The sequence below is a fragment of the Pristis pectinata genome, chromosome 33 (assembly GCF_009764475.1).
Source record: "Pristis pectinata isolate sPriPec2 chromosome 33, sPriPec2.1.pri, whole genome shotgun sequence".
NCBI classification, from domain to species: Eukaryota; Metazoa; Chordata; class Chondrichthyes; order Rhinopristiformes; family Pristidae; genus Pristis; species Pristis pectinata.
The window spans coordinates 8052414-8074298 of record NC_067437.1 but is presented as its reverse complement, the minus strand read 5'-3'; the positions used below and the strand labels follow the sequence as shown (position 1 = coordinate 8074298).

Here is a 21885-nt window from a genome sequence, read left to right as displayed (position 1 = left end):
TTGGTATGGCAGCTGCTCTGCCCAGGACCGCAAAAAACTGCAGAGAGTTGTGGACACAGCTCAGCGTGTCACGGAAACCAGCCTCCCCTCCATGGATTCTTGTCTTTACCTCTTGCTGCCTTGGTGAAGCAGCCGGCATAACCAAAGACCCCCACCCACCTGGGACATTCTCTCTTCTCTCCCATCATGCAGAAGATACATGAGCCTGAGGCCACATACCACCAGGCTCAAGGACAGCTTCTATCCCACTGTGATAAGACTATTGAACGGTTCCCTTATACAATGAGATGGACTCTTGACCTCACAATCTACCTTGTTGTGACCTTGCACCTTATTGTCTACCTGCACTGCACTTCCTCTGTAGCTGTGACACTTTACTCTGTTCTATTATTGTTTTTACCTGTACTACCTCAATGCACTCTGTACTAACTCAATGTAACTGCATTGTATAATGAATTGATCTGTACGAACAGTAAGCAAGACAAGTTTTTCACTGTACCTCGGTACAAGTGACAATAATAAACCAATACCGGTGATCCAAGTATCCCAAGAACATGGCCCAGACAAGGTTCATCAGAAAACTGCAATGGATTGGGACATCTGCATGGTGGGTGAAATTCCCATCCATGCCACAATCCTCTTTCCCTCATTCACTCTCCTGGCAAGCCCCAATCACCCCAATCTGCAACACCCCCCCCCCCCCCACTCACAATCCCCTGACCTCAGAACCTCCCCCAGTGGCCACCAATCCACCAGAACCACATGCCAGCTACGGCGAGAGCTCTGATCACCACACCATAGGAAAGGTGTGGTCACACTGGAGAACTTGCAAAGATTTACGAGGATGTTGCCAGTGCTGGAGATTTATAGCTATGAGGAGGCTCTGTCTAGGCTGGTGTTGTTTTCTTTGGCACGAAGAAGATTGAGGTGAGAGATAATTGAAGGGCAAAAAATTATGAGAGGCTTTGACAGGGTGTACAGGAAGAGGCTGCAACCCCAATGTTTAAGGAAGGAAGGAGCGAGAAAACAGGGAACTATTGAACAATTAATCTGACAACAGCAGTGGGGAAGATGCTGCAATCCAGCATTCCAAGAGCACTTGGAAAAGGACAGGATTGGGCAGTCAACATTGGATGTTTATTTGATAAACCTTTCAGCAGAAAAGACAAGGGAGAACCAATTGACATGGTGTATTTGGACTTTTGGAAGGCTTTCAATAAGATGCCACACAAGAGATAATTAAACAAAATTAGAGCTTTGGATTGGAGTTGGACTTGGAGTAATACACTGACATGGATTGAGGATTGGTTAATGAACAGAAAACAGAGGTTAGGTATAAGCTGGTCCTCCTGTTATTGGAGATGTAACCTGTGGGCGCCCCAGGAATCATGGTTGGAACCCCAACTGTTCAGGTCTGACCTCTCTTTAGAGGAAAGTTATACTTGTGATAGAGAGTGTGGAGTGAAGGTTCAGCAGATTGATACCTGGGAATGGTGGGTCTGTCATAGAGAGATTAGGCAGACTGGCCAGTACCCTCTACAGTTCAGAAGAATGGGGGGGGGGTGATCTTATCAAAATATACAGAAGTCTTGCAGGACTTGACAAGGTAGATGCTGAGTTGATGTTTCCCCTGGGTGGGGTGTCTAGAACCAGGGTCTGAGTCTCCAAATAACAGGTCAGCCATTTAGGATAGAGATAAGAAGAGGGGTGAATCTTTGGAATTCTCCATCCAAGAGGGTGTGGAAGCTTCAGTCAAGACAGAAATCAACAGATTTCAGATTGGAATGGAATGATGAGCCATTGGGTTTAATGCAGAAAGTGGCGTTGGGCCAGAAAATCAGCCATGATCTGACTGAGCGGTTAAACAGACACAAATCCCGAAATGGCCGACTCCTGCTTCCCTTTCTTGTGCTTTTTTTTTTAAAAGTTCTGACGACCTATTTCACTTGGTGAGAGGTCATTATTCAGAGGGACAGAAATTCATGATAGTTAGTGGAATTGGAGAGGAGCTGAGGATTGTTGCTTTCCATAAGACCATAAGATATAGGAGCAGAATTAGGCCATTCAGCCCATCAAGTCTGCTCAGCCATTCAATCGTGGCTGATTTCCTTTTCTCAACCCCATTCCTCTGCCTTCTCCCCGTAACCCTTAACCCCCTTACCAATCAAGAACCTATCAATCTCTGCCTTAACTACACCCAATGACTTGGCCCCCACAGATTCACTACCCTCTTGCTGAAGAAATTCCTCCTCATCTCAGTTCTAATGGGACATCCCTTTATTCTGAGGCTTTCCCTCAAAGAGTGCTGGGGGTTTGGAACTCACTGCCTGCCCACATTTGAAGGGTCCCTGGGCGATCATTGGACCAGCCACAATCGGCCGGGCCTCAGACAAATAGCTGCACTGGGTTGAACCTAAAGTCAATTTTTGGCCAGAATGGATACGATGGGCCAAACGGTCACCTTCAGTCATTCTCTGATTCCCAAAAATAATTTTGCAACATAAGAACTAGAGGCAGCAGTAGATCATGTGGCCCCTTGAGCCTAGTTCTCTATTCAGTAAGAGTCTTCTTGGCCACATTCCTGACTTCTACTGCCAAGAAGGACAAGGGCAACGCAGACATGTTTGTACCAGTCCCACACCCATTGACTCTCTTAATGCCTAAAAATCTATCAACCTCAACTTTCATGATACATAGTGACTGAGCACTCACGCTCTTTATCGCAGAAAATTTCCTCTCATTCTATTAAAACCTCATTATTTTGCATGTATCTTTTAACCTACTCTGCTTCAAGGAGAGGAGTCTCAGTTTCTCCAGTACTTCCTACTACCTAATTCCTTTCTTCCTGGTACCAATCCAATAGGTTTCTTCTGTAAACACAAGAGACTGCAGATGCTGGACTCTGGAGCAACACACGAGATGCTGGAGGAACTCAATGGGTCGGGCAGCATCTGTGGTGGGAAATGGACTGTCAACGTTTTGGGTGGAGACCCTTCATCTGGACTGAAAGGTAAGAGGGGAGATAGCCGGTGTGAAAAAGTGGAGTAAAGGGGTGGAGCAAGAGCTGGCATGTGATAGGTGGATCCAGATGAGGAAGGGCGATAGGCAGTTGGGCGAAGGGAGAAGATTTCTCCTGTCCTCTCTCCGTGGCTTGTTTTCTCAGTAGATTTGCTGGTGCTCATGTCTTTCTATGAGTGCCACCTCTTTTGTCCGATGTCTTCCTCCAGTTCAGTTCTGATAGAGTCATAGAATTATACAACATGGAAACAGGCCATTCAGCCCAACTTGTCCACACCCACCACTGGGCACCCTCCTGTATTAATCCCGTCTCCCAGCACTTGGTCCATAGCCTCAGGGATTCAACTGCTCATCCAGACGCTTCTTAAATACTCTCGGTGACCCAGCTTCAACCACTCTCTCAGGCATTCACCACTCTCTGGGTGAAGAAGGCTCCCCCTCATTTCCCCTCTAAATCTCTTCCTCCTTACCCTAAATCTATATCCTCCGGTATAACTACCTCTGATATGAGGAAAGGTTTCCTGCAGTCTACCCTATTTATACCTCTCATCATTTTATATATCCTCATTTATGACCCCACTTAACCTCCTCCACTCCCAGGGGAACAGACCCAGCTTCTCCAGTCTCTCCTCATAACTGCTCCATCCCAGGCAACACACTGGTGAACACACAAGAGACTGCAGAGGCTGGAATCTGGAGCAACAAACAATCTGCCAGAGGAACTCAGCAGGTTGAGCAGCATCTGTGGGGGGGAAAGGAATTGTCGACATTTGGGGTTGAAATCAAGACTCTGTCCAGATGCAGGGTTTCAACCTGAGACGTCAACATTTCCTTTCCCCCCCACAGTTTCTGCTCGACCCGCTGAGTTCCCCCCGCAGATTGTTTGTAACACCCTGGAGAATCTCCAGTGCTATGACATCCTTCCTATAGCACAAGTGACCAGAACTGCACGCAGGACTCCAGCTGAGGTCTGACCAAGGTTTTATAACGTTGGAGCACAACCTCACCACTTCTGCATTCAGTGATTTTTTTGTGACCCCTCTTAGCCTTCATAATTTCCTTTTTATACACTTTGTATACTCTAGACAGGTATAGGGAGTATACCTGTATACTCCTGACAGGTATACTCCCCATATACTCTTAACAGATATACTCCCTATACCTGTCTTATGCTTCCTTTTCTCTCTTTATCCCTCAATATCCCTTGAATCCAGAGTTCCCCACACTTGTTTACCCTTGCTGGAACATGTTGGCCTTAAACTCTTGTTATTGCTCCTATGTTACCTGTAAGTAGCTGTTCCCAATCTAACTTTGGCAATACCTCCTTTATATTAATGAAATTGGCCTTACCCCAATTTAAGACTTTTATTACTGGTCCATCCCTACCTTTTTCCATAACCACTTTAGAATATAGAATTATGGTCACTATCTCCAAAATGCTCCCCCACTGACACTCCCTCCACCTGACCAGCTACTGTCCCCAAGATGAGGTCCAGTTAAGCTCCTTCCCTCATTGGTCTATGTACATACTGCATCAAAAAGCTCTCCTGGACACACTTCAAAAATTCTGTCCTCTCTGAGCCTTTACACTAAGGCAATCCCTGTTAATACTTGGGAAATTGAAATCCCCAATACAATAACCCAACTTTTTTTTGCATCTCTCTGATATCTGCCAATGTATCTGTTTCTTTCTTTCCTGTTGACTGTTGGGAGGTCTGTAATACACCCCCAACAAAGTGATGATACCCATTTTGTTTCTAATCTCTACCCATATTGCCTTGTTTGAGGAGACTTCTAGGACATTCTCCCTTAATACTGAAGTAACACAACCTTTGACTAAGTGCGCGGTATGGTACGGCAAGCACAGTAGTGTAGCGGTTAGCATAACGCTATTACAGCACCAGCAACCCAGGTTCAATTCCGGCCACTGTCTGTAAGGAGTTTGTACGTTCTCCCAGTGTCTGGGTGGGTTTCCTCCGGGTGCTCCAGTTTCCTCCAACATTTCAAAGACATACTGGTTAGGAGTTGTGGGTGTGCTATGTTGGCACCGGATGCGTGGTGACATTTGCGAGCTGCCCCAGAACGCTCTACGCAAAAGATGTACTTCACTGTGTGTTTCGATGTACATGTGACTAATAAAGATTTTGTCTTATACCTGCTCCCCTTGTCATTGCCCTCTCTGTCTTGCCTGAAAATTCTGTACACTAGGGTATTGAGTTGCCAGTCCTGCCTAACCACGTCTCAGTGATGTCAACAATATCGTGGCCCCTGTGTTAATTAAAACCTTGAATTCATCTACTTTACTAGTTATACCCATTGCATTAAAATAGATGCAATTTAGCTTTGAATTCCCTTGATAAACTGGTAAATTGGTTTATTATTATTACTTGTACTAAGGTACGGTGAAAAAGTTTGTTTTGCATGCCATCCATACAGATCCTTTCATCACATCAGAACATTGAGGTAGTACAAGGGAAAACAATAACAGAATGCAGAATAAGGTGTTACAGTTACAGAGAAAGTGCAGTGTAGGCAGACAATAAGGTGCAAGGCCATGACGAGGTAGATTGTGGGGTCAAGAGTCCACCTTATCATACTGGGGGACTGTTCAATAGTCTTATAACAGCAGGACAGAAGCTGTTCTTGAGCCTGGTGGTACATTCTTTCAGGCTTTTATATCTTCTGCCTGATTGGGAGGGGGGACGGGGTGAAAAGAGAATGTCCTGGGTGGATGAGGTCTTTGATTCTGTTGTCTGCTTTACCGAGGCAGTGAGATGTGTAAGCAGGGTCTATGGTGGGGAGGCTGGTTTCTGTGATGTGCTGAGCTGCGTCCATGACTCTCTACAGTTTCTTGCGGTCTTGGGCAGAGCAGTTGCCGTACCAAGCTGGATAGGATGCTTTCTGTGGTGCATCTATAAAAATTGGTGAGGTTCACCAGGAACATGCTGAATTTCTTTAGCTTCCTGAGGAATTAGAGGTGCTGGTGCACTTTCTTGGCCATGGCATCTACGTAGTTGGACCAGGACAGGTCCTGGTGATGTTCACTCCTAGGAACTTGAAGCTCTCAACCCTCTCGACCTCAGCACCATTGATGTAAACAGGAGTATGTGCACCGTCCCTCTTCCTGAAGTCAATGACCAGCATGTGCACCTAGTCGCTTGTTCTGCCTACTGGACCTACAATATTTCCTCTCGATGATTGCACTTCTTCATCTGAGCAACTACTCTGAGCTCCCTTCCTCTGCCAACTCACTTTAAACCTTCCCTGACAGCAGTAGCAAACCTCCCAGCAAGGAGGTTGGTCCCACTTCTCTTTCCTCGGGCCACTAAAATTTGGAGGCCAACCTGGTGAGTCTCCCCGGGGGTGTGGTGTCCGGGATCCCAGGTTGGTCAGGCTACTTGGTTTGGCAGACAGCTATGTAGAACTCTTCTCTTTGACTGCCGGAGAGAGACACTTGTCCCTTTATGGTAAGTGGATAACCAAGAACTTAAACAAAGTTGCATCTGTATTTTGTGCCTGCCTGCATAGGAGAAGTCGCAGAAAACCAGGTGGAGAATGCAAGGTATAGAGTGAACAAGAAAAGAAATCAGCAAAAAAGAAACTGGTGCTGGGGAAAATACTGGGACTGAAATATGGTAAATCCTCAGAGCCAGACAACCTGCATTCCAGGATTTTGGAAAAAGTGACTTTGGTGATAGATGATGCACAGTTATGTCATTTCCCAAAATTCCAGAGGTTCAAGAATGGTTCCCAGAGATTGGAAGCAAGCAAGTATAAGCCCACTATTTAAGAGAGGAGGGAGAGAGAAAGTGAGGAAACTACAGACCAATTCGCTTCACATAAGCAGACGGGAAAATACTGGAATCAATCCTAAAGGTAGTGGTAACTTCGTAGAGTCTAAAATGAATGGTGGAGCAGAGGGACCCGAGGTAAATGTAAACCAATTAATCAAATAGTGATGCAGGTTACAGAGTGGTGTAGCTAGTTGTACTGCTCCAGCAGCCAGGGTTCAATCCTGACCTTGGGTGCTGTCTGCGTGGAGTTTGCAAGTTCTCCCTGCGACCACATGGGTTTCCTCTGGCTGTTTCAGTTCCTTCCCACATCCCAAAGATGTGCAGGTCGGTAGGTTAACTGGCCACTGTAAATTTTCCCCCGATGTGTAGGTGAGTGGGAGGAGTTGATCAGAATGCAGGGGTTTAGTGTAGGATTGGTGTAAATGACTGAGGGTTGGTGCAGACTCGATGGGCCGAGGAGGCTGTTTCCTCGCTGACTGCTCTATGCAGCAAAGATTTAGTTAGATATTTCATATTAAGAGCTAAAAACTGTCAGAAATGATTGAACAGGTTAAGGCTCTTTAATCTTGGGGAGTGGTGTCCTAATGGGAATATTTATTGTGACATTATTGTAATAGGGTGGATGAGGAGGTGACGTTTCTATACGTAGGAGAGTTCAAAACTGGGGCCATAAACATGCCTCAGAAAGACCTTCAATATGGAATGCAGGAGAGCCGCCCTTATCCAGAGAGCACGAGAATGTAGAGATCACTCCTTAATTCAATAGTTGGAGAGAAGCAGTGAGATGCATTTTCGGAGAGACTGAATGAGCAGCCAAGGTTCGTGCGATCGAGAGCGATGACACAGGTTGAGAGGAGGCAAATGTGGGGCTTCACTTTCAGTGTGAACCAGCCGAGTCCAATGGCTTGTTTGACTCAGAGCAAAGTCAGTGACACTTTATCTCAGAGTCCGTGGTATGAGGATGATTTGGTTAATCCAATATTATTTTTGTGTCATGATTAATGTGCTTGGAATAAATATTATGCACAGTAGCATTTCCCATCAATACAAATTAAAGTGCCTGCATCTTGCTGTATGTGTAATTTATTTTTATCACACATTTCAATAAAGTATGTTAAAATCTTGTTGTATTCTCATGAACAAATAAAAAGCATAGCTTTATGATGCTTCATCAAAACTGATTGAGAGTGAAAAGATTTAAATCAAACATATTCTTGACTTTCTTTGTCCTCTAATGCATTTTACACAACGCAAGAAAATAGGAGCAGGAGGAGGCCACTCGGCCCCTCATGCCTGCCCTGACACTCAATATGATCATGATCTATGCTGGCCTCAACTCCTCTTCTGTGCCCATCACCCTCAATTCCTCCATCTTTCAAATATTTATCTATCTCCACCTTAAATATATCCAATGAAATATATCCGTCCTCCTCCATTCTGGGGGGGGGGGGGTGGAGGTGGTGGAAAATTCCAGCGAATCACTACCTACTGACAGACAATTTCTACACACCTCAGTTTTAAATGACCGCCCTCCTATTTTATAGCCATGTCCCCTTGTGCATGATTCTCCCACAAGTGGAAACATCTCAACATCTACCTCGTTAAGCCCCTTTAGGATTTTACATGTTTGAATGTCACCCCTCATTCTTCTAAACCCTAAGGAACACAGACCCAAACCATCCAGCTTCTCTTTACAGGACAACTCTCATCCCAGGAATTAGCCTGGTGAATCTTTGGACTTCCTCCAATGCTACTATAGCTTTTTGTTTTAGGTAAGAGGACCAAAACTGTGCCCAGTATTCCAGGTGTGGGCTCACCAATACATTGTACAACTGTAACAAAACCTCCTTATTCTTAAACTCCAAACCCTTTCCAATGAAGACAAATGCAGTTTGCATTCTTAACTGCTTATTGGACCTGACTGCTAAAGTTTTGTGATTCACAGACTCGAACACCTAGATCCCTTTGAACTCCACTCACTTGCAGTCTCTCTCCGTTTGGATAATAATCTTCCTTTCGATTCCTCTCACCAAAGTGCGTGACCTCACACTTCCCCAGATTAAACTCCATGCGCCAGTCACCCATTCGATGTATCTACATCCTGTTGCAGAATCCCGATATCCGCATCACAACATGCCCTTCCACCTATCTCCGTATCGTCAGGAAACTTGGAAACATTTCATTCCCTCCTCCAGGCCATTGACATGAATAGGGCCAAGAACCGATCCCTGGGGTACTCCACAGGTTACATCCCTCCGACCTACAAAGGACCCACTTATTCCAACTGTGACAGCCAGCTTTCAGTCCATACCAGCACATTTCCTCCAATACCATGGGCTCTTAATTTATTCACCAGCTTCCTATGTGGCATCTCATCAAATGTCTTTTGGAAATCTAAATATACCACATCTATAGCTTCCCCTCTATCAATGCTCCCTGTCACATCTTCAAAGAATTTGAGCAAATTTTATCCTAAAAAGGTATTTGAAGACACTTTGTAACTTGAGAATATAAGATATGAAAAGAGGAGTCCATTGAGCTCCTTGCATCTATTACACAGGAACGGGACTGGGGTTTCAGCACTTTGTGCTTGTTACACGGTCAGTAAAGGTGGCGGCCACCCCCTCTTGCCAGTTATATAGCAACAGTTACATGGGAATAGGAGGCCACTAAGAACATGACAGGAATTGGTCAATTGGCTCCTCCAGCCTAGGCTGCCTTTCAGTAAGACCTTGGCCTCAACACCACTTCCTTGTCCCCAGTCCCACCTCCACAGCTCTCTGGGGGAGAGAATCCAAAGATTCACCAGCCCCTGAGAGAAGAAATTTGTCCCCGTCTTCATCTGAAATGGATGACCCTTTATTTTAAGATTACGCCCTGTAATTCTAGATGCCTCCACTAAGGAAAACATCGTCTCAACATCTGCTCTGTCAATCTCCATCTGAATCTTGCATGGTTCAATGAGATCACTTCCAATTTTTTATACTCCAATGAATGTAAGGATAGGATAAGCACAGTGAAAGGTAGGGCCCGAGTCAGTATTGAGGAAGAGAGGGATCCCAGAAGGTGGCAGCACAGGTAGAATGGTGGTAAAGAAGGCATACGGAATTCTGACCAACATTTGCCAGGGCGTAGAATATAAGAGCAGGGAAGTTGCAAAATGCATAACTTTGCACTCATCAGGATTAAATTTCATCTGCTATTGCTCTCCCCATCTGATCAATATCTTTCTGTAGCCTAACTATCCACAACACCACCAATATTTGTGTCATCTGCAAACTTACTAATCATATCTCCTGAATAGATGTCTAAGTCATTAAGTATACAGTAAACAGTAGGAGTCCCAGTACCCCACTGCAGGTCACCACTGGTCACGGGTTTCCAATAGCAAAAGCAACCCTCCACCTTCACCCACTGTCTCATTTTACCAAGCCAATTTTACAGAATTTGCCAGTTTGCCTTGGATCCCATGGGCTTTAGCATTTTGAACTAACCTTCCATGTGGGATCTCATCAAACACCTTACTAAACTTCCTGCGGACTACATCAACACCATCTTGAAAAACTCAATCAAGTGCGTCAGACAGGATCTCCCACCAACAATACCATGCTCTGCCCTGATGCAGGGTCTCAAGCTGAAACGTCAACCACCCCTTTGCCTCCACAGATGCTGCCTGACCCGCTGAGTTCCTCCAGTAGTTGGTGTTTTTTGCTCCAGATTTCAGCATCTCCAGACTCGTGTCTCCAACCAAACCATGGTGATCGTCTCTGATCAATCCCTGCCTTTCTAAGTTGATTGATCCTGTCCCTCAGAATTCCTTCCAATAACTTCCCTACTACTGATGTTAGACTCACTGGCTTGTAATTACCTGGCTTATCCCTGCTACCCTTCTTGAATAAACAAACCACATTTTCTGTCTTCCAATCTTCTGGTGCACCCACTGGTACTTCACACAACAAGCCCTTCATCCCAGGGATCAACACAGTGAACCTTCTCTGCACTGCCTCCAATGCAAGCACGTCTTTAAATGTGGCAAACAAAACTAGACACAGTGCTCCAAGTTAGTCTCACCAGCACCCGTATAGTTGCATGGAGTATACCCCCACTTCTATACTCCATGCCCCATTGAAGTAAAAGCCAACTTTCCACTACTCTTCCTAATTACTCTCTGCACACCTCCTCCCCAGCTTACAAACTCCCAACTTGTTCAACACACGAACGAGCGTTTGGGAGACAGGCAGGATGGATTTGCCGCCTGGGAACTCGGTTCGTGACTGCAGTTCGGACTTGTGAACTGTTATGAATAACTCACAGAAGTGGAACGCTTTCATAACCTGGGGAGGAGCTAACTTTTTGTGTTTCATGCACTTGGAGCCCCAGATCCCTCCGTACTACTACATTTTGTAGTCACATTCCATTTAAATAATAATTTACTTTTTCATTCTTCTTTCCAAAGTAGATAACCTCACCTTTTCTAACATTATACTCCACCTGCCAACTTCTTGCCCACTCAACCCATCTCCCTCCCTCTGCGGACCCTTTGTGTTCTCAGCACAACTTCCCAATCCACCTATCTTTGTATCTTCAGCAAATATGCCCACAGTGCACTTCGTTTTTGTCTGTCATTAATGTAGATTGCAAATAGTTGAGGTCCCAGCACTGCTCCCTGTGGCCCTCCACTAGTTACTGATCACCAATCCGAAAATGACCCATTTACCTCAACTCCCCATTTTCTGTCTCCCCTATCCGTGCCTCTGTAGTACCCCAATCTTGTGCCCTCTTATCACATTGATGTCACGCCTTATCAAACGTCTCTGGAAATCCAAATACACTATACCGACTGGTTTCCTTTTGTGTAGCGGTTAGTGTAACGCTATTACAGCGCCAGTGACCTGGGTTCAATTCCGGCCACTGTCTGTAAGGAGTTTGTACGTTCTCCCTGTGTCTGCGTGGGTTTCCTCCGGGTGCTCCGGTTTCCTCCCACATTCCAAAGACGTACGGGTTAGGAAGTTGTGGGCCTGCTATATTGGCGCCGGAAGCGTGGCGACACTTGCGGGCTGTCCCCAGAACACTCTACGCAAAAGATGCATTTTACTGTGTGTTTTGATTTACACGTGACTAGTAACAATATCTTTATTTTCTTTATTATTTGTTTGTTTGATCTTAAAAGAACTCCTGCAAATTTACCTGAAGCCATGATGGCTCTGCTCGATTGTGTTATGATTTTCCAAATGTTCTGCTCTTACTTTCCAATGACAGCCTTTGCCCCTATTACACAGGAACAAGAGGAGACCATTCAGCCCCTCATATTGGGGGTGGCATGGATCATTAAACCATGTGAGTCTGATATACAGGAGTGGGACAGTTAGCTGCTTGAGCCTTTTATATAGGAACAACAGAGTCTGGAAGCCCTGACACATATGCCACCCTTTTGTTCTTCCAGGTAGTAGAGGTCAGGACTTTGGAAGGAGCTGTTCACACAACACCCCCCAATCACTCCAAATCAGGCCAATTATCAGCGGACTGTTCTGGCAGTAGAGATATTGCCTTGGTCACCCTCAGTATTCGCCACTTTAGAGGAACAGCTCGACCTTTTCTTTCAGCGCACGAGACCTGAGACTAATACTTGAATAAGTCCAAAAAACTGGAGAGACTGATTTCTAAGACATCATAGAATTTTACACAACCCTAGGCCTGTGGCATATCCAGCTGAGACAGCCTGCAGGGGTCCTGAGGCAAGATGCCTGAGAGCGAGGGTGACCCTGACTCCCAGGGTACAAGCACTAGTGTTTGTTTGTTACTTGCTTTGTTAAGCAAACAAACACACCATCTGCACTGTTCTCAGGTCAGGGTCGCTCTGAGTCCCCTTGCCTCTGGATTATTGCAGGCTGGGATATACCACACATTGCAGCAGTGAATGAGAGTTGGACATAAATTCCACCGTTGCTGCCTGCTGTTCATGAAACAGACCAGTGTTTGATTAGGACATCCAACAGTGCTGTTTTGAACTTATGCAATGAATTTCAGGAGACACAAGAGACTGCAGATGCTGGAATCTGGAGCAACACAAAAAGCGCTGGATGGACTCAGTGGGTCAGGCAGCATCTATGGAGGGAAATGAACAGTCAACGTTTCGGGTCGAGACTCTTCAGGCGTCAGCTTTACAGTGAGGTCTCAACTCCCAGATCCTGCACAAGGTCAGACCTGGCTTAGGATCTGTGACCGAACTGGGTGGCAATATGGAAGGTCGGTTATTTTTCAATTATTTTGCTTTAATATGATTTCTAAGTGCTTAATGTCTTCTCTTTTTATATTTTTTATATTTATATTAATTGCTTAATTTAATTTTACTAGTTTTTAAATGTCCCTAAAAGTCAGAGACATTTAAAAACTGTAGAAATCCCTGACAGCTTTGCCAGGCAGCAGAGTTTCACCACCGCTGCACCCTCTGTCCAAGCCCAGCAGGGATGTCCTGAGCGTGGGCCTTCTCCAGTATGCTGCCTGAGGCTTAGCTGTTGTCCAGTCTGCACCGTCTGACTCTGGGCAATAGACAGCTGGACAGATTGGCCTTCCACATCCAGCCCAGGAGAGTGCGGGGGTGGGCGGGTAGGAAGCACTGGCTGAGGGTCTGGGCACCGTGCTTGGCCCAGCTCGATCCATCCCATTGTGCAACCTCCAATAACCATTTAGCTAGATGGGTTGGCACATCATCAGCTCTGGATGAAATCCATGCTCAGTGAGAGGAAGGATCTCTCTCTCTGCTGGCATTAGAAGACTGTGTGTGTTTGAGTCTCTGCCACACATTGTCTCCAAAATAAAACTACCAGAGCAAACTAGTTTCAAAGATGCACAGTGTCATAGCACAGAAATAGGCCCTTTGGCCCAACTCATCCATGCCAATGATGTCTGTTGGGGCTAGTCCATTTGCCTGCATTTGGCCTTTATCCTTCTAAACCTTTTCTATCCAGCTTTCTCTACAGCTTCATCTGGCAGCTCGTTCCATATACCTCCCACCCTCTGTGTGAAAAAGGTTTCTCCTCAAATCCCTTTTAAATATTTCCCCTCTCACCTGCTGCCTGACCTGCTGAGTTCCTCCAGCATTTTGTGTGTGTTGCCCCAGATTCCAGCATCTGCAGAATCTCTTGTGGCCCTCTAGTTTAAGACTCCCCTACCCAGGAAAAAAGACTTTGACCATTCACCTGAGGTATGCCCCTCATGATTTTATATACCTTTATAAGGTCATCCCTCAGCCTCCTACGCTCCAGTGTAAATAAGTCCCAACCTATTCAGCCTCTCCTTATAATTAAAACCCTCCAGTCCCAATAACATCCTCAAGAATCTTTTCTGCATCCTTTCCAGTTTAATGAAATTCTATAATTATACAACAAATCCAATGCCACTTCAACCATCACGCAGTTGGTGGCTCTTTTGAAGAGTTAATTGATTAACTCCATTACTTTCTCCATCCCCTATAACAATTTTGACCATCTGTCCTTCTCAAGTATACAACCACTTTGAAAGTGACCACTGAACCTATTGGTATCTCTGCTGTGGCAACATAAGCTGGTAAAATAGTGCAGAATAATTTGCAACAGAGTGAAGTTGCAGATCATGGAGCTGAGTTAGGAACTCAGTAACAATGAGTAAGGAGAGCTTTAGTCACATCTAACACACGTTCCATCCACTGCAATGGATGGATAACAATAGTAGGAGTATCCATACTTTTCCAGCAATAACTGAGCAACCAAAGCATGAACAAGGAGAAAGCCAGTTCCTACCTTGTCTGCCATTATCATCGAGGAGCCGCCGTGTATTCCAAGAATTGGGATCATAGTCTGAGCGGAAATAAAATCCAAAATTTCTGCAATGGACTCGTGATCAGTGTCGTCACCAAAAACCACGCCGTGCATCTTCATCCCGGACATGAGATCGCACACGCGTGTTATGATGCTTTTGGGGTCGGTCTCGTTGACCGTTACCTGTACCACGTTGGGATCGATGGGCAGATGTTGGAAATCATCTTTGTTCAAAACATCTTTGATGTCCATCTCGCAGGATGTGCCACCGAGGATCACGGCAATGTTCAAGGTGGGATTGCTCTTCAGGATTCCTTTTGCCCAAACCACATGAGACACGAGAATTAATAAAACCTTCAGGAGTTGCAAGCCCATGTGCCTCATCTTCATTGAATTTATTCCCTGCAATAGATAATTAGAACTTTCAACCAAAGGAAATCACTGTATCCAAAACACCCAGCAAAACAGAAGCAGGTTCACTGGCTGAGGTTGGCCCTGCAGACTTACATCTGTACATTCAGTCCCAATGAGAGGTCATTTACCTGAAGCATTAACTCTGTATCTCTCTCCACAGATGCTACCTGAACTGTAGAGGATTTCCATCACTTTCTGTTGATACATTCTGTACCTAAAACATTTAAAAGTGAGTATCCTTGCTAAGGTATGAGCCAAAAGCTAAATTTGGTTATGGAGAATATACTGAAATCTGTAATAAATGTGGAAAAAGCTGGAAACACTCAGCCAGTCAGGGAGCATCTGTGGAAGGAGGGAATGAGTTAACATTTCATTGGAACCAAAATGTTAACTCAGTTTTGTATCTCCACAGATGCTGCCTGACCTGTTGTGCGAGTATACAATCTGAAGGGTCTACCCATCAGGGGATGTATGGACCAAACTCCATGTCCTCACAACAAAACAAACCACTGCAGGAACTCAGTGGGTCAGGCAGCATCTGTGGAGGGAAATGGACAGTTGACGCTTCGGGTCGTGAACCTTCATCAGGACTAAACTAGGAGAGAGGTGCAGAACAATTTGCATCAGAGTGAAGTTGCAGATCATGGAGCTGAGTTAGGAACTCAGTAACAGTGAGTAAAGAGAGCTTTAGTCATATCTAATACATGTTCCATCTGCTCAAGGGATGGATACCAATAGTAGGAGTATCCAAGGGTCTCGACCCAAAACATAAACCGTCCACTTCCCTCCACAGATGCTGCCTGACCCGCTGAGTTCCTCCAGCAGTTTGCTTTTTGCTCCAGATTCCAGCATCTGCAGCCTCCTGTGTCTTCATGGTCTCAGAGTGATCCAGTCTGAATTGATCTGAAGCAGCTCTCACTTGCATTGGGGAACCTGCATGCACAACTGACCCTGGCAGATAGTGAAATAAAACATGCACTGAACATTATTGGTGCTATTGCACATCAGGATGCTTCTGCATGTATGCATAGAAGACCCTGAACCAATGGGAAAACCATGTGAATTTGCAGGAAGGACAAGACACCTGCAGCAGTGCAGCTCTCCTTCAGTGGCATACTGGACATTAGCACTGTACCTTCCTCTGTGTTGATGCTGGCATTGCCAAATAAATACAGGTCGAGCTATCAATAGAATGGTCTTCATTGAAGGCAGTTAATCTCAGCTCATGAAAGTGTCTGGAATAATTTATCAAAGTTACACTACATGGTGTATGACAAGATGGACTCTTCACCTCACAATCTACCTTGTTATGACCTTGCACCCTATTGCCTACCTGCACTGCACTTTCTCGGTAGCTGTGACACTTTATTCTGCATTTTGTATTGTTTTACCTTGTACTGCCTCAATGCACTGTGTAATGAATTGATCTGTATGAATGGTATGCAAGACAAGTTTTTCACTGTACCTCGGTACAAGTGACAATAATAAACCAATTCCTATTCTTAAAGGTATACTAAAGGCAGAAATGGTAGTGTAGCGGTTAGCATAACGTTATTACAGTGCCAGCGACCCGGGTTCAATTCCGGCCACTGCCTGATAGGACTCTGTTAAGTTCTCCCCGTGTCTGTGTGAGATTCCTCCAGGTGCTCCGGTTTCCTCCCACATTTCAAAGACATACGGGTTAGGAAGTTGTGGGCATGCTATGTTGGCGCCGGAAGTGTGGCGACACTTGCGGGCTGCCCTCAGAATACTACGCAAAAGATGCATTTCACCATGTGTTTAGATGTACATGTGACTAATAAAGATATCTTATCTTACTTGTACTAATACGCATTACTGCAAACATACCTTTAAAAACTGAGTGATGAATACAAACTGTTACTACTTACATTATGCACAGTTGCAAATTCAACTAAATATTCACCCTGTCTCTTGGTCACTGAACTCTTCACTGCAACCACACTTGGCGACTCTGAAGCGTCCGCTCCAGGCACCAGTAATCCCAGGGCCTCATACACATCTGGTCTCACATGCTCTTCTACAATTGTTGCTCCAACGTAACTGCCTTCATGACTTCAGACATATTCTAATCCATACTCTGGATCACCACTTTTGAACACTCACATTCCATGCCAGCATTTATTGTCCATTCCTAACTGAGGAAGCAGTTAATCGCATGGGGTTCCACACATAGGATAAGGATGGCAGACCGTCTTCCTCAAAGGACATTAGTGAACTAGATATAGTTTTAACAGCAACCAGTAGTTTTGTGGTCACCATTATTGAGATTAGCTCTTTTGCTGGTTCAATATCTGCACTTTAATTTAATTTAACTCCCCTACTTGCACTTGGGGGGAATTCAAACTCTTTATCTTTGGATCAATAGCCCAGTAGCATTACTATATCACTGTACCCTTCGCTGTCACCTGTATGCATTCAACTGCCCACATAAAGTAACTGAGGCTAAATAATTAATCGATAACTACAGTACCGTGTACTTGGTATAATAAAACTCCAATGATCTACTATCTAGTTGTTCAGAAATCCAAAAGGTTCAGCATCTGTTTCACCAGGTTTGGCTTCCAGCGCACCCTTTAAAGTAACCGGGGCCATGTTTTCTGCAATCTTTTTAAACACATCAGGGCCCTGTCTCCCACACTCGTTTTAAACTAAACTGGCTCACTGAAAAATGTATTATAGTACTGCATAATTCCTAAATGATAGCAAATTAAGTATGTCGAGGTATAAATGGGAGTAATATTAAATAGTCTGAAAAATCTGCCAGTCTGGTACCATCAAAGTCTCAAGGATTCAAGGTTAACTTTGCTGGATACCATCTTTGGCAGTCTCTCACAGATTGAAGACCTTGATCCACTCCAGCTCTGTAGGTTCTGAGGTTGCTAATGAGGTAGGAATTGCCGATGGGATGGGCGGGTGGGTAGTTTGTGCATTCCTTCCACTGTTTACACTGGGCTTCAGTGTGCTCTCGGGACATGGATTGAAGGCTGTAAGTGCCACCTTGAATGCTTCATCCCCATTGAGTGGTCATGGGCCACAGATTCCCAGGAGTCAGTGGGGATGCTGCAAAATTCTTCCAAGGAGGTTTTCAGCCCATCCTTGAATCATCTCCTCTGTCCTCCAAGTAATCACATACCGTGACAGAGCTCGGAGTAGAGTGCCTTCCAAGAGTCTGTTACTGGGCATGCAAACAATGTGGGCGGCCTAACAGAGCCAACGAACTGATGAGGGGTGTTGTCCTGAGAGAGGACATTGACATTGGTTTGCTTCCCCTTGCAGTGGATTTGGAGAATTTTGCAGAGAAGCTCTCCAGTGCCTTGAGGTGCCTGTTGTTAGTAACCCAAGTCTTATAAACAGGCAGCAGGGCAAAGGCCACCAGTGCCCAGTAGACCATGAGCTTTGTGTCAGGTTTGAGATCTTGATCTTCAAACAACCTTTTTCTCAGGATAACCAGGGATTGTGCATTGATTAGAAAAGTTGTGATGGGCATCCACAACGTGGAGACACAGGGAGTGAGTACACTGATGAGGGAGCTAAGATGGGGTGTACTGATGGGGTCCACTGTTAAGGATCTAACAGTCCAAAGCTGTCTACAACTTTGTCACCATACTAGACCCTGGGGCAAGACGCTTGACTCTGGAGTTGTGTTAGTGCTGATGACACTTCTGTATCTATAACATCTCCTGGAACCCACATCCATACCTAACTTCTGATATATCTGACCCAATCTCTGATCCCACTGTCTGATCTCGACACTCGAATCCACATCTGATCCCGACCCATGCCCTGAAACGTATGTACCCTACCAACACCTAATCCTACTTCAAGGTCCAACCTTGTCTGACCTTGACCCCTGATCCTAAAGTCCAACCTCAACCCTTCAAACTGTGTCTGACCCTGAGCCTGATCCCATTGTCCAACCCCAGCCCTTGAACTCATGTCTAACCTTGACTCCTGATCCCACTCTCCAACCCCTACCCTACAACCCACATTTGACCAAACCCCTGATCTCATCATCAAACCCTAATCCTTGCACGCATGTACTGACCCTGACTATTGAACCCATACCTGAGCCCAATCCTTATTCCCGTCCCCATGATCTCTGGCTCCCTGTCCAAACAAACCCTCCCTGCTCCAGCACAACCATCCCACACCTGCTCCCTCCTCCTTAATCCATAATCCACAACCCAAGTGATTCCCTCTGGGAGCTCCACAGAGGTCTCCACAAAGACCTTTCTTTCTCTGGAAGAAAGGTCTTTGTGCTCCAAATGATTTACTATCCCACACAGTACCTGCAACAGGTGTGATATAATTTTGTTGCAGGGTGCTTCATAAAAAACTACTTTAACAATGACACATTTCCCGCCTAAAATCTCAGGTGTCTTTAAATACACAGTACATTATGAATGTTAAATTTACAATCCCGTAGAGCTCCAAAATACATTGCTCCACATAGATTTAAAATACACTGTGAGAATACACTTCTGATAGAAGCTAGGGATTTTATATTTAGCCCTCCCCCATAGGCTCTCAGTGTAAGATCTTGTCCAAAAAAACATCAGGCGATTCATAAGCTTCAAAGATGGGATTCAAGTGTTTCTTTAACACCTTCCATTCTTAATAATGCAAAATACAACGTTACCTCTTGTGCATTGCTGTCTTGCTTTTGTTAATGAAATTAGATTCATTGTATGGGAGAAAACAATGGAAGTAAGAGGTTGAATGTAGGCTGGGCATTGGAATGTACACGCACTCACGTAGGCATGCACCCATACATATACACACACACGTACTCATGGAAGAATGCACACACTTACAAGAACACACACATGCACTCACACAAACATGCATGCAAGCACACACACAATTACAGGGATGAATGCACAGTCACACATGTTCATATATAAGCAAACACCCACATGCACACACGCACGCGCACGCATGCACACACATGTACTCACACACGCAGATGCAAACACACACACACACACGCGCACACAGCAGTGAGGGCAGTTCAAACGATACCGTAACACTGAGAATCAGCTCTTCTCGTCACTAATCCAATATCAGTTTGGAAGGTAGAAAACATCAAACTGTGAACAATTCTCTCTAGCTAAAATGACTAATCAAATTTAATCATAATCAATTGTAATAGATAAACATTATCCATCACAATAAAGATACTTAAAAGGTGTACGTTCTATTGAAGATGGTCACAAAGCCGTACGCCAGTAATCACTCCCTGCATTTGTGACAGCAGCATAATATATGCCTTCATTACAGAGTTCCTTCTTCCTGACATGTTCAGAATGAGAAACAGCAATGATGGATCGGTGCCACAGCACTGCTTTAACAATGTTTAATGCAGCGCCATTTGGCTTAGTGGTACTCCTGTGCCTTTCTGTCAGAAGGTTGAAGTTTACATTGAATTAACAGCGTAGGAATAAGCCACCAGTCCCAAAAGGTAAATTTTGCTGGAACATAAATAGAGGAACAGAGTACAAAGAGCAGTAAGTTTTGCTGAACCATTATGTCCAATTCTGGGCTCTGCAGAAAGAACCTGAAAACCAGGAGAAAGTGCAGAAGTGGTTGTTCCAGGAGGAGGATTACAGGAGACGTTCGGGATGATTTCCTTTACGCAATGAAGGGTGAAAGGGAATTTGAGAAGAACCTCTACCCCTTCAGTCTGTTCAGAGATGCCTCAGGCTCATACCATTCCTCTAAATCTTTTTTGCACCTTCTCAGCCATCAGAATTGTGCTCAAAATATGATCTGACCAAGGTTCTATATATTTGATTTCTTTTTTTTTGTATTTATTTATTCACAAGATGCGAATATTAGGGCAAGACCAGTATTTATTGCCCATCCTTAGGTATCCCGTGAAGTAAACTGGGCAGCTAAGAGTCAACCACATCAGTGGGCTGGAGTCACATACGGCGAGGACATGGTGAACCAGATGGAGCTTTATGATATTCCTATGGCTTCACCATTCCCATTACTACTTGTGGTGACTGTCCACCCATTGAAGGATGTAAATCCCTGTCTCCCGTTCCATCATCCAGACCTCAGGGTACCAGTCGAATGACTTCACCGCTCAGATACCATGCCCAATATATTTCTATCCCACTAGAAATATCCCCCACCTTGACCCCACAATCTGTCAATCTGTACACCTGGATTTCCTTCCCCATTATCCTAATCATCTTCCAATTTTCCAAAGAGAATGTAATCTCCGTACTCCTCCCAATCAAATATACAGCTTCCCAGTCATATCCAAATGTACTTGACGTTTGCATACCCGTTCCATCTTACTGCATTGTTTTGCATTCCCCCACCAAATCAACAATGACCCACACTTGACAGGACCTGCAAAACGAACCTGAGCAGGTGGTAGGATAACAACAGGAGAGCCTATGAAGGCAGCAATCACAACTCAGTTGAAGAAAAGGACAAAATGGACCAAGAGTAAAATTCTAAGTCGGCGTATTGGCTGTTTTATGGGACTGAGATGTGATTCAGTGGGAGGTGTTCAAGGAGGAGGTTTGGATGATTCAGGAAGTTAAGAGAAAGGGACAAACTCCTAAATCCCTGGATCAGGGAACACACGAGGCAGGATAAAGCAATAAAGGGAACCTTACGACCAAAATCAAGAGCACAACAGCTGGAGAAATCTTGAAATCATGGTATCACGGCGCAGCTACAGCAGAGAAGGAGGTCATTCAGCCCAATGGGTCTGTACTGGATCAGTGCAAAAACAGTCCAGCTGGTCCCCCTCCCGATGTGTAAATACCCAACTCCTGATTGGACATTTCAGTTGGTCTAATTCTGCTCCGATATCTCGTGAT

General features: G+C 44.9%; 1 protein-coding gene across 1 annotated transcript in view; it reads right to left on the bottom strand.

The window, feature by feature from the left end:
• The window catches only part of LOC127585409 (glutamate receptor ionotropic, NMDA 2B-like), a 230217-nt gene extending 215225 nt beyond the window's left edge, over window positions 1-14992 (bottom strand). Inside the window, exon 1 of the mRNA XM_052042834.1 lies at window positions 14591-14992. Coding sequence (XP_051898794.1) covers window positions 14591-14992 — 402 coding nt within the window. The remainder of the gene's footprint in view (window positions 1-14590) is intronic.
• Between the last annotated feature and the right edge of the window lie 6893 nt (window positions 14993-21885).